Raw genomic sequence first — 13461 nt, forward strand, 5'->3', positions numbered from 1 at the left:
ATTCATAGGGTTTCTCTCCTGTATGTGTGCATCTATATATTTGAAGAACTATGGTATATGAAAAAGCTTTACCAAATTAATTATGTTCATAAAGTTTCTCTCCTGTATGTATTCATTTATGTATTTGAAGAACATTGCTGTAGGAAAGAGCATTACTACATTACATATATTCATAAGGTTTCTCTCCTATATGTGTTCGTTTATGCATTTGGAGATCACTGCTTTGTGCAAAGGCTTTATCACATTGATTACATTAATAGGGTTTTTCTCATGTATGTGTTCTTTTATGATACTGTAGACCACTGCTTCATGCAAAGGCTTTACCACATTGATTACATTCATAGGGTTTCCATTCTGTATGTTTTCGTTCATGTATTTGAAGAACATTTCTATATGAAAAAACTTTACCACATTGAGTACATTCATAGGGTTTCTCTCCTGTATGTGTTCGTTTATGTATTCGGAGACTACTGCTTTGTGCAAAGGCTTTACCACATTGATTGCATTCATAGGGTTTCTCTCCTGTATGTGTTCTTCTATGATACTGGAGATCACTGCTTCGTGCAAAGGCTTTACCACATTGAATACATTCATAGGGTTTCTCTCCTGTATGTGTTCTTATATGATACTGGAGACCAGCCCTTGCTGTAAATGCTTTACCACAATGGTTACATTCGTAGGGTTTCTCTCCTGTATGTATTCGTTTATGTATTTGGAGAACGTTGCTGTATGAAAAAGCTTTACCACAATGGTTACATTCATAGGGTTTCTCTCCTGTATGTGTTCGTTTATGTTTTTGGAGATAACTGCTTTGTACAAAGGCTTTACCACATTCAGTACATTCATAGGGTTTCTCCCCTGTATGTGTTCTTTTATGATATTTCAGATCACTTCTTCGTGCAAAGGCTTTATCACATTGAATACATTCATAGGGTTTCTCTCCTGTATGTGTTCTTATATGATATTGGAGACTACCCCTTCCTGCAAAGGTTTTACCACACTGGTTACATTCATATGGTTTCTCTCCTGTATGTGTTCTTATATGATATTGGAGACCACCAATTCCTGCAAAGGTTTTACCACACTGGTTACATTCATAGGATTTTGCTCCTGTATGTGTTCGTTTCTGTATTTGGAGATCACTGCTTAGAACAGAAGCCTCACCATATTTCATATATCCAACAGGTTTTTCTCTAATATGAATAATTTCATGCTTTAGGGTATGACATTGATACGCAAAGACTTTACCATGTTGAATCAACTCAGAGGGTTGCTCTCCAGTTCGATGTCTTTTATGCCTGCAAATTAAATTGGCACATGTTAAAGTATTCTCACATTTATTATACTGATGAGTCTTTTTGTCCATAAATTAATTTTACAGTTTGGTTTAATTGAAAACAGCAATCTGACTTATGGTAATACCACTTTAAGTTAATGGTGCTACCCTGCATTATGGGTTTTTGGGTCTTTGAACATAGATGGTACGTGAAGAGCATTGATTCCCTGTCACACATTTGTAACACACTTTTTTCCATAAAAGTTTATTCATATATTTGAAGAAAATGGAGGAACTCATAGCTTTACCACACTGATGCTAGTCATAAGTTTTGCTATCATTTGAGTGATACTACATTTGGAACGTGAACCATGGCAAACAGAAAAACTTCCACATCCCTAGTACTCATATTGATTTTCACCAATTTGATTATGTTAAGGTACCCAATAGTGTTGGAAAACCAATTATTTAAAAACTTATGCTTAGAACGTGTAATCTAAGTGACGATTATTGCATATCTTCTAATTATTCTAGAGTAGAGAGAGATATGTTGCTTCTTTCAATATCCCCCATGTTCACTTGGATTATATCCATCGTGACATAGTACATCCCAATTAAAAGAATAACAAATGAAAGGGTTCCACATTACATTCACACAGTTTGAAAATGTACATCAAGGAGATGTGGTATATCTTCCATAAATCCATTTTCAAAAAATAAATCTGTCCATCTCACTTATCTGAGCAATGTTATTAGAAGTATATGGTGAACCGCAGATTTACTCTGGATTATTTGCTCATGACAAGTTATGGAATAATAAGTATCACCTAATTTATTTGTTTAACATTTACAATAGCCAAGTGGTATGACATTGAAAAGAATGGCATGTCTATACCCTGGCTCTACTGGGCTATGATTCAAATAGTAATATGCCTGTTTGACCATTGTTTCTGTATATTTGTAAGTAAAGGAAAGCTTTACGAACACAAATTAGATAATAGACATTGACACACATGGTTGTGTGAGATTCATTTAAAATCCATAATTTAAAGCAGTGTTTCTTTTACAGTATTACATTTCTTTAAACTTGTGGAACATTGTAAATTCCTTCAGAGGCATATACTTATCAATATGAAAATGAAACTTACCTTCCATGACTTCTGGAACTTTGAAAATGCTGTTCAATTGTATGGTCTTCCCAAATGTAGCCTGAAGTGTGGTACCAGAGAAAGTATGTTACATTATTGGATGATATGGAAAATTTAAATTATTAACTTGAGTTAACACTAGAACCATGACTGATTCATTCACCTCATTCTTCCTAATTCTCAACTGAAAATACAAAAACAAATAACAATAACAAAATGTTGCCACTACAATTTAGAAAGTAAAAAAAAAATGAGTGCATTACCTATAGCAGAGAGATTCTTATATGTCTCCAGCATCACAACTTTGTAAAGCCTCTTCTGAGAAGGGTCCAGCAAAGCCCACTCTTCCTGGGTGAAGTTCACATGCACATCATCATAGCTCACTACATCCTAAAAGACCCAATACATGAGTACAGAAGAAAGCATGATACTGACAGAAGTGTAAATGTTTACTTCACAATTAATATTTGCTTACTCACCTGAACAACCACATCATATTTTCATATAATTACCAGATAGATAAACTATAAAACCGAAGTTAATATAAGAGCCAATAAATGGTTCCAGGGAACCTGAGGCCTCACTATTAATATATTGGGTATGGAATGATGTAGGGTGATGTCAGACCTTCCAACTTATTGTTCCCAGAGACTCAGTACTCAACAGTGACCTTAGGACTGAAGCTTCCTCTCACATGTACATGACTCCTGTAATGCAATAGACCATTTCCATCTTCCCTTTACTTCTTGACACATATCTTTGTCTCAGCACCAAAATATGGGCAGACACCCCATGCTCAAACTCAGGCCAGGTCTAGAACTCAACAGTCTGTCCAAAGAAATATCATATTATCTCTTACCCTAGATCCAATTCTCATTGTTGCCCAAAACAGTGCAAACCAATATAAAAAAAAGCTTCTTCTTTCAGTGTTCCTGTGACCAGTTCTCATCAAAATACTGAAGGGAAGTTCACCAAGAACAATGTGAGCTTGAGCATTACCTATGTTTGTATGTATATAAATTAAATAAACAAAGAATTCAAGACTCCTACAAAAAATAACTAGACGTAAACCCTAAATTATTATATTTCTAACTCTCCAGCCACTATGATCTGTCTGTCTTCCAAAGAGAAAGGGCTCATGCTCCAGATCTCTGACAGTAAATGGAAGAGATCAGAAAGGTGGGTTACGGCCTGACCCCTTGTGATTTCAGGCAAAACTAGTCCCAGTGCAGTCCATACATAAAACAATGTTGAACAATAATTAAACTTCTCTTTCTTGCCACATGGTTTATGTCACATGGAATATGCCCTATCCACCTACCCAACACTGTGCACCCTTGAGAAATTTCTGCATCTCAGATATTCCAATTATGTTCTAGAGTTGAATTTCTGTGAACCATTGTATTGGGACTAGAGGTGAAAGGATTCTCTTGAAGGATGATTACTGTCACCTCTTTTCGAATAATTTCTAAACTACTCATAAAATTAATCCCAGAAAATGAATGTAGAAGGTTCAGAAATTCTATAAACCCATCCTTCAGTTTTTCCCATATCTCTTCCTAAATGCACACAGAAACAAAGTTAGTGTGTACACTCAGGACTATGAGTTTTAACTATCATACGTTGCCACTGACACAGATCCAGAGCATCCGCTATCCCTGGGAATCCATACTCTGGAAGGGTTAGGGGCCAGGGACCAAAGGACCCACAGTCTGTACCATAATCCATATCAGTCCCAGGTGACTCAGAAAGATCACTAGATATGCTCTTCCTGGTCTGGCGATGGTGTCCCCCACAATCACAATGTCCTGGCTTTTGGTCTTCTTTACAGCTTGCTACACATGCATCAGTAGAGAATCCTGTAAAGAACCTGCAAGGTACCTTCCACTAGTGCTCCTGAATCATAGGACACCAAAGTCTCCCTCACTTGCTTGGAAAAGGCACCTGGGTCTGAGGAGAGTAGCAGCTCCTCTACTGGGGAATCACAGAGCTAATGAGTCAAACAATTGCAGCATTCCATGCTCTACTGTTCTACCCAACGTGTAGTCAGAGCACTAGATTGGATGTCAGGGTGGGAGGCGGGAAGGGGTGAGTGGAAAGGGGGCAGAACACCCTTAGAGAAGTAGGGTGAGGGAAGAGGGGATAGGGGGTTTATGGATGGGAAACCGGGAATGGGGATGATATTTGAAATGTAAATGAAAACAATCCAAAATATAGGAAAAGGAACTTTGTTTGCATATTCAGTTAGACATGCAATATCCAGTGCAGCCATCTCTGCCTCATAATTGGAAAGATTTGCAGTGAAAGTGCAGTCAAGTTCAATCAGGTAAAATTAAAAATTGAAAATGGCTATGAATTTTGAAGCAAGGAGCAGGTAAGGAGAGGTGGGAAAAAAATAAGGCATAAAAAGGTATGTACATGACTGTTCTTAGTACGGTGGAATAGAAAGTTTATTATACACAAAAGAGAGAATAAAACCAGAGCCATGGATACCTGGGATAGTCTAGAGTAGACTTTACTATGTACATCGAGGAGAGAGGAACTAGGGGTAAAGGAAGAGTCAGACAAAAAGATCAGCATGATTAAATATACATGAAAAACACCAGTTACCAAAATAGTTGGGTTACATAAGGAATGGCACCTGTGAGAATGGCAAGGCTACCCCTGGACTTGAGGGTGAGGTAGGCCAGCATATGTGTTAACAGGTAGGGACTGAGTACTGCTGGGGGAAGCTGACAACTTGTTGTGATTTCATGTGTGAACTAAGACCCACTGCCATTTGCCCCAGGGTCTTAGATTAATAACTGGCCAGAAGGAGAAGAATGAAATGGTTAAATTATACTCTCAAATATTATTTTTGAAAGATAATATACACCTTACGGTTCAGGGTTTTCAGTGACTAAGTATATGCTCTAGAGGGTACCAAGTAGTACTGACATCTTTTCTCTTGCATTGTATTTTTTCTTTCTTTTTTACATTATTTATTTATTTATTTATTTATTTATTTACATTTAAAATGCTGTGCTGATTCCTACTTATACTTCTTCAAACCTCCTACCCCATCCCCCATACTCCTTCCTTCTATAAGGGTGCTACCCTACCCTCTCATCTACTAGCACCTAACTGCACTAGCATTACTCTAGACTTGGGTATCAAGCCTCAAAGAGACCAGAGGCCACCCCTCTCATTGATGACTAATAAGGCAATCTTCTGTGACAAATGCAGATGGAGCCATGGTTCCCTCTATGTATAGTGTCTGGTTGGTGGTTTAGTCTTTTGGAGCTCTGAAGTGTCTTGCTGGTTATCATCGTTCTTTCTATGCAGTTTCGAAACTCCTTTACCTCCTTTGTTCCTTCATCTCATTCGTCTATTGTGGTCCCTGTGCTCACCCTGATGGTCGATATGTGCATATCTATCTGTTTAGGTCAGACTGGGACAAAGCCTCTCATGGAACAACTATGCTAGGTTCTTTGCAGCTAGCACATTTTGGCATCAGTAATAGTACCTGGACTTCATGTCTGAAGATGGGATAGATCCCTAGATGGGAGAGTCTATGGATGTACTTTCCTATAGTGTCTGATTCATTCTTGCCCCTTGCATTTCCTTTAGAAAGGAGCAACTCTGCAATAATACACTTGAAATGATGGGTGTCCCCAAACCTCAACCCCATGAAATTATTTCCCCTTGGATGGCTATTTCAGCTAATGTTACATTCAATGGGTTCTGGGACTCTTGCTTCCCAGGCATCTGGGATTTTCTACTGGCTCCCCCAGTTCCCCTTCCCCCACTTATATACACCTTCATTCAATTTCCTGACCCTACCATATCTCTACCCACAACTGATCCTTTCCCCTTCTTCCCCTCTCTTCTGTCTCCCTCACAGGATCCTCACTCCCTCTACCTCCTATGATTATTTTGTGTCCCCTCTTAAATAGGACCGAAGCATGCACACTGTCATCTTCCTACTTCTTGAGCTTCATATAGTCTCTAAGTTTTATCATGGGTTTTCTGAGCTTTTCCCAATATTTACTTATCAGGGAATATATAACATAAGTCTTCTTTCATTTCTGAGTTACCTCTTTTAGGACGAGATCACTCTGGAAATCAGTCTAGTGGTTCCTCAGAAAACTGGAAATAGTTCTATCAGAGGAACTAGATGTACCCAAAAGATGCTCCAACATATAGCAAGAATGCACTCTCCACTCTATTCATAGCAGTCTTATTTCAATATCTAGAAGCTGGACACAACCCGGATGCCCCTCAAGAGAGTGATGGATACAGAAAATATGGTATATTTAAACATGGAGTATTAGTTAGCTATTAAATACAATGACTTCATGCATTGCATATTTTCAAACGGAAAAAAAAAACACTGCTATAAGGAAAAAGGACAGCAGTTTGGCTAGATCTTGTGTTTCTTGACCTAGTGTAAATGCAGAAAAGTGGTTTGTAGAAATAAAGTCAGATTTTCATTTAGATTTGTGATTGCCCTGACCTGGGAAATACCCCAAGATGCCCAGTTTGGAATTTTACTGATGGGCTAAAATTAGTTAGAGAATCATGGTTAATGCCAACAATTGCTAAAGTAGAAAGGCCTCATCTTCCTTCTTCTTCTGCCGTTTCTGTGATAGATAATATCAGCTTCAAAGTTGGTCAATGAACTCAGTCCTTACACAGGTCCCTCTTTATTTGTAATCCCTTTACAACTAACACAGAGAGGCTGAGTAACATTCATTCACCTGTACTTTACTTCTCACTACCTACACAGTGCCAACATTAAAAGAAGTTGCAGAACTGTCTTCCTAGAACAGTAGGTGTTCAAAGTCAGCCTTAATTACACTGGCACAAAAAAGGCAAAGCTATAGGAGATGTTGCTCTAATCAGACAATTATGCAATCTCTTTCACAAAATGAATGAAATTTTTGTTTTATTTTTTTCGGGTGAGGTTTGGGTGGGGGATAGTGGGTTTGAGAGCCTAGTCTTTAAGCACTGAGACATGTATCTTGCCCAAGGATGAAATTTCTTATCACTATGAAAAAATGGAGAATAGAAACAAGAAAGAAATCAGAGCACCTATAAAGCCCTTGGTCCTGTGAAGACTTGTTTCCCCACTGTAGGGTAATGCCTGGGTGTTGAGGTTGGAGTGGATGGGTGGCAATGGGAGCATCCTCATAGAAGCTGGAGGATGGGAGATGGGAGAGGAGTTTGGGAGAGAGGGGAAAGGGAATAACATTTGAAATGGATATAAAATATCCAGGAAAAATAAAAGTGTAATAAAAAAGGAGAAAAAATAAATATAACTTTAAAAAGACAGCAGCCAAGTGACTTTTAAAAGAGCAGGAACTAAGCTGGTACAGGGAACAGCATTAATAAGATAGTGTTTGATTTTGCTCCTTTATGTAATATTAGTTGATGAGGTCTATAATGTGACTACAGAGAGCTACAGCCAATGTCAAGTGTTTTAATTTTCTGAGGTGACTTAAAGGTGTCAATAAAGATTGTAGATATCTATATAACACAGGCCATAAAATGGGAACTCATTATCCACTGGCTCAAGGTAACCTGCCCAAATTAAACGCCCATCAAATTTGTTAAACTTAATTATACCCATAAATTAATACACAGTGTGATATTACAAAATCATTTCCCTTGTCTGAATCAGGTCCTTCTCCATAATGGTGACCCCTGCAGCAGACTTTTCTCTGTAATCTACCTATTTTCTGCACCGTTTCTCATGACACTATACATGGTAAACTGTTTTTCCAGTTTTCATCCTGCCATATATATTTCTACACAAAAGCCCTGCAACAAATGTTTTGTGCAGATTAAGCAGCAATAATAATGTTATTCAGAGGCCACAGACAGGTGAAAGAAAAAAAAAAATAGGTCCACAAAGGATTTTCTGCCTGCTTCATACCATCGGCTGCTGGGAAGATCCACTACACATGCATTTTAAGCTAAGCAGCTTGCTCCTCCCATTTGTGGGAGATGACTTTGTACTTACCATGTCTAGAGTTCTGAACTTGCCAAGCTCCCCTCACAGAATCTAGCAGAGGCTCTCAGAAAATATCACACAGAAATATCCACGTCTAATCAGTTAAAAAACGGAACTCGTGGGTTTGTTAGCCGGAAGAATCGCCTTTTTTTGACTGACAGGCCCATTAGCAGGTTCTGATTGGAAAGTAAATCTTGAATGACAGGAGAACCACCATAAGTAATAGAGGTTGCTAAAGGGACTTAGCATCCTGGTTCCACACCTGGGCCAAACCCTTTCTGATGTGCAGATTTGCAGTTAAGTCCACTAGTGCTTCTCCTCCAATTACTTGTCTGTTCTCCTGCCGAGCCCCTAGGAGGAACTAAGATTCCTGATCCCTGCTGCTCAAATGCATGCTTCTACCATGTATTCACTGCTTTGCAAATTTGGAGCTTGCCGGAGCTCCAGTTATAGCACTACTTAGGTATTTCCTCTTCTTGTTCCAGGGATCAAGCTACCTAGCTTGCATAGTCCAGTCATCAGCTTACAGGGAAGCTCCAAGTCACTCCAGAAGGGGACAGGTGTTCAGAATATTAACAAATAGATATTTTAGAAAACAAAATTTTGTTTTGTGCCTTCAGGCTGGGTCCAGGTAAACCGCTAGTACTTTTTTTTTTTTTTTTTTTTTTTTGGTTTTTTTTTTTTGGGGCTGGGGACCGAACCCAGGGCCTTGCGCTTCCTGGGCAAGCGCTCTACCACTGACCTAAATCCCCAACCCCGCTAGTACTTTTGACCTGGTGGTTATTAGAAAAGCCTCAGAGAAAATCCGGAAACACATGACAGATGCTGTGAGGCACTCTTGTTATTCAGAATAATGTCCTCACTGGGTAGGGAACACATACATAACAACAACAACAACAGCAACAAACACATAGCTATATTAGCAAAGGTTCTTCAGGTTAACAGAGCTGTTAGGATGAAACTCTCTCTATTATGTAGAAATGGATTCATTACAGTGGCTCACAAGCTGTGGTTCAACTAGTAGGTCAATGGCTCTCTGCCAATAGAAAGTTGAAGAATCCAGTAATGGATCAATCCATGTGCCTGAATGTCTCAGCTGGTCTTCAGTATATTCCTGAGTTCTGGAATAAATAGACTGTAATGGCAAAACATTACTTGCTAGCCTAAGGTAGGGCAAGAAGACAAATAGTAAGAGCTACCATTCTAAATGTCCTTTATACCTGTAGGCTGTCACCAGAAGCCGTATCCTAGATTAAAGGTAGATCTTATTACCTCTAAAATCCCAGAGTAAAAATACTTTTCATGGGTCCAAAATTACAGTTAAGAAAAACCTGTCACAGTACAGAACTCTTTGTCTTTTAATTAATTCCCAAGGTACTCAGTTTGCCTCCCAAGAAATGCTGACACAGCAGACAAGACAGAAGAGCTGGGAATGAAATTTCCTGTGGCAATGACTTTCTTCAACAATGACGTATGGAGATTTTACTTAGGAACTCTGGATGCCTTCACACAGAGGTTTTCCTATTCCTATGAATGCTAAGTTAAATCCTCTTCTGAACATGGTCAAATGTAAAAGCATAGATAGGCATGGGGTAAGAGCTCTTGCAACCTGAAAAGGTCAGCTTGAGGAGCCAGAAAGGTAGCATTGACAGGGCTGTGCTGAAGAGCAAGGGAGTGGCCACCTGAAGCTTTCCAAGGGCGATGTGAACGCAGTGGGGCACTGCAGCAGCAAGGAGGGAGGTCAGAAGGGAGCATGGTGGGGTTTCCTCATAGCAACAGGAAGCCCTGATCCAGGATCTTGGCATTCTGTCTCCTAGCAACCCCATGCTGGTGGTGTGAAAGAATTCTGACACAAAATGTAATACACAGAAGTGGAAGATGCAAAAGCCTGCAGAAGTTTCTTAAAGGGAGGAAGGGAAGGAAGGAGGGAGGGAGGACAAGAGAGAGAGAGAGAGAGAGAGAGAGAGAGAGAGAGAGACAGAGAGAGAGACAGAGACAGAGACAGAGACAGAGACAGAGACAGAGACAGAGATGGTATAGTACAGAATAGAGTTTATTCGGGGGGGATGGGGAGGTGAGTTGAGAGGGTAGTAAGGAGAAAGAAATGAAGAGAGAAGTGGAGGCTCGCCAGCAGCATGCAGAGAGAGTATGGGACTGGAATGGGGAGAATGTCAGATGTGGCAAGGGGATGGAACTAGAATAAGAAAACAATAGAGCTAGAGAGAATGGAGGAGGCAAACATCCCATTCATAGTGATCCAGGGGCACCTGACTGTTCCCAGGTAACAGGGGAGCAGGGGAAGCTTGGACAAAATGCTAACAGTCTGGATTCTGTGGTTGCAGACATATGTAAATACCACAAACACACAGGCATACATATACAGGTTTAATGCATACATATATATATGATCATGATATATTTTTAACTTGAATGTAAACAGTACATTACTCAGGCAGTGTTCTATTCCATGTTTTAATCCCTAGTACCTGCACAGCACAACTTACATTTTGGTAGAACTCAATAGCTGAGCAATTACACCATCCATTCTTACTTTCTATGCTGATGTGGCTATCTCCAAAACCCTTCCCAAGATACCTGAATATTATTGTTGATCTAACTCTTCAAACAACCTTTTCCTGGCTCAAATTCCTCTTTTCTGCCAGCACAGCTACTCTCCTTCTCTCCTCTCCCTTGTTAGAGGAAGTCTTCTCTTGTTCTTTGATTCTGGCCAGGCATTGGTTGATCAGCGATTATCCATACCTCAGAGAATAGTAAACCAGAGGCATATAGTAATTCCTCTAAGATCAGTGTCCATTGTGCTGAAACAGTAAATTTTCCTTGAACTCTTCTGAATTTTTCCTTTCTGTCCTTTAATTCTATGAAAACTGTTGCATGATCCATTTATTTGTTACACCACAGAGCATGATTAACATGTAGGAATTGTCCCTGAGCAATCTATTTTCACAAGTCATTTACTTGATTTTCAACTAAGATTTGGAGTCCAAGATGAATATTCCAGAGGCATTTGTATCCACCATTTTTATCATTTTTATAGGCTGTAGGATGGTGTTGAGCTATGAATAACCTTAAATATCTATTCTTTTACATTTGACCATGTTCAGAAGAGGATTTACCGTGGCATGCATAGGAGTAGGAAAGCCTATGTGTGAAGGCATCCAGATTTCCTAAGTAAAATCTCCATGTTTCATTGTTGAAGAAAGGCATTGCCACAGGAAAAATCATTCCCAGCTCTTCTTTCTGGTCTGTTGTGATAGCATATCTTGGTAGTCAAATTGTATACCTTGGGAATTAACTAAAAGCCAAAGAGTTCTGTACTGTGAGGGATTTTTCTTAACTGTAATTTTGGACCTGTGAAAAGTGTTTGTAATCTGGGTCTTTAGAGGTGATAAGATCTACTTTTAATCTAGGACACAGCTTCTGGTGACAGCCTACAGGAATAAAGGACATTGAGGATGGTAGCTCTTCCTATTTGTCTTCCTGCTGTACCCCTGCCTAGCAAGTACTTTTTTGGCATTAGAGTCTATTTATGCCAGAATTCAGAAATATACTGAAGACAAGCAGAGACATCCAGCCACATGGATTGATCCATTCCTGAATCCTTCAACTTTCTATTGGCAGAGAGCCCTTGTTCTCCTAGTTGAACAACAGCCTGTGAGCCATTCTAATGTATCCATTTTTTCCATAATAGAGAGAGATTCATTGTACCAGCTCTGTTCATATGGAGAACCTTTACTGATATAGCTGTGGATTTGTTGTTGTTGTTGTTTGTTGTTGCTGTTGTTATGTTTGTGTTATCTACAGACTGAGGACAATGTGCTGTTTAACAAGAGTGCCTCACAGCGTCTGTCATGTGTTTCCTGATTTTCTCTGAGGCTTCTCCCATAACCACCAGGTGAAAAGAATTAGCAGTTTACCTGGACCCCGTGTGAAGGCACAAAACAAAATTTTGTTTTCTAAGATACATAATTGTTATTATTGTGAACTCCTATCCCCTTTGGGACAGACTCAGAGCTCCCCTGCAAGCTGATTACTTGGCTATGCAAGCTATCTGGCTTGATTCCAGGAAGAAGGGGTAATACCTACCTAGGGATGTAATAGGAGCTCAGGCAATCTCCAAACTTGCAAAGCAATGAATACAGGGTAGAAGCAGGCAGTTGAGCATCAGGGATCAGGAAACTTAGTTCCTCCTAGGGGCTTGGCAAGAGAACAGACAAGTAAGCTATTAGAAGAGAGACACTAGTGGACTGAGTTGCAAATCTGCAGATTGAAAAGGAATTAGCCCAGGTTGGAACAACAATGGTATGTCCCTTCAGCAACCTCTAACTCTACGGTCACTCAAGATTGACCCGCCAATCAGAACCTCCTAACATACCTGCCAGTCAGAAGGGAAGGCAGCTCTTCAGAAGACTACCAAGCCCACACATTCCTCTGCATAACACAATAGAAAGCAGTGTTACTTTGTGATTTTTTTCAGAAAGCCTCTGCTAGGTTCTGTGGGTGGAATTTGGCAAGTTCAGAACTCCAAACATGGAGTTCTAGACCTGGCCTGAGGTTGAACATGGGGTGTCTGCCCATATTTGGGTGCTGAGACAAAGATATGGGTCAGGAAGGAAACAGTAGATTGAAATGGTCTCTTGCATCTACAGGAGGCATGCACAGGTGAGAGGAAGCTGCAGTCCTAAAGTCACCGTTGAGTACTGAGTCTCTGGGAAAAGAAAGTCGGAATGTCTGGCAGCAGCCTACATCATTCCATACCCAATACACTAATACTGAGGCGTCAGATTCCCCGAAACCATTTATTTGCTTTTATATTATCTTAGGTTTTTATAGTTTATCTGTATGGTGATTGCATAAATATATGATGTGGTTGGGCAGGGGAGTAAGCAAATATTCATTGTGAAGTAAACATTTACACTTCTGTCAGTATCATGTTTTCTTCTTTACACATGTATTGGGTCTTTTAGGATGTAGTGAGCTATGAGGATGTTCATGTGAACTTCACCCAAGAAGAGTGGGCTTTG

At 39.7% G+C, this 13461-nt stretch overlaps 1 protein-coding gene and 1 pseudogene across 1 annotated transcript; one reads left to right on the forward strand and one right to left on the reverse strand.

Annotated features, from left to right (window-relative positions):
• Positions 1–253: 253 nt before the first annotated feature.
• Positions 254–2808, reverse strand: LOC116900743 (zinc finger protein 239-like). Its single transcript, XM_032902447.1, is given in 3 exon segments — positions 254–1298; positions 2425–2485; positions 2688–2808. Coding segments are annotated over 3 exon segments (1140 nt in total). The 5' UTR covers positions 2722–2808.
• Positions 2809–4769: 1961 nt separating this feature from the next.
• Positions 4770–13461, forward strand: part of LOC116901072 — a 34932-nt pseudogene continuing 26240 nt past the window's right edge.

Source organism: Rattus rattus, chromosome 5 (assembly GCF_011064425.1).
Source record: "Rattus rattus isolate New Zealand chromosome 5, Rrattus_CSIRO_v1, whole genome shotgun sequence".
NCBI lineage: Eukaryota > Metazoa > Chordata > Mammalia > Rodentia > Muridae > Rattus > Rattus rattus.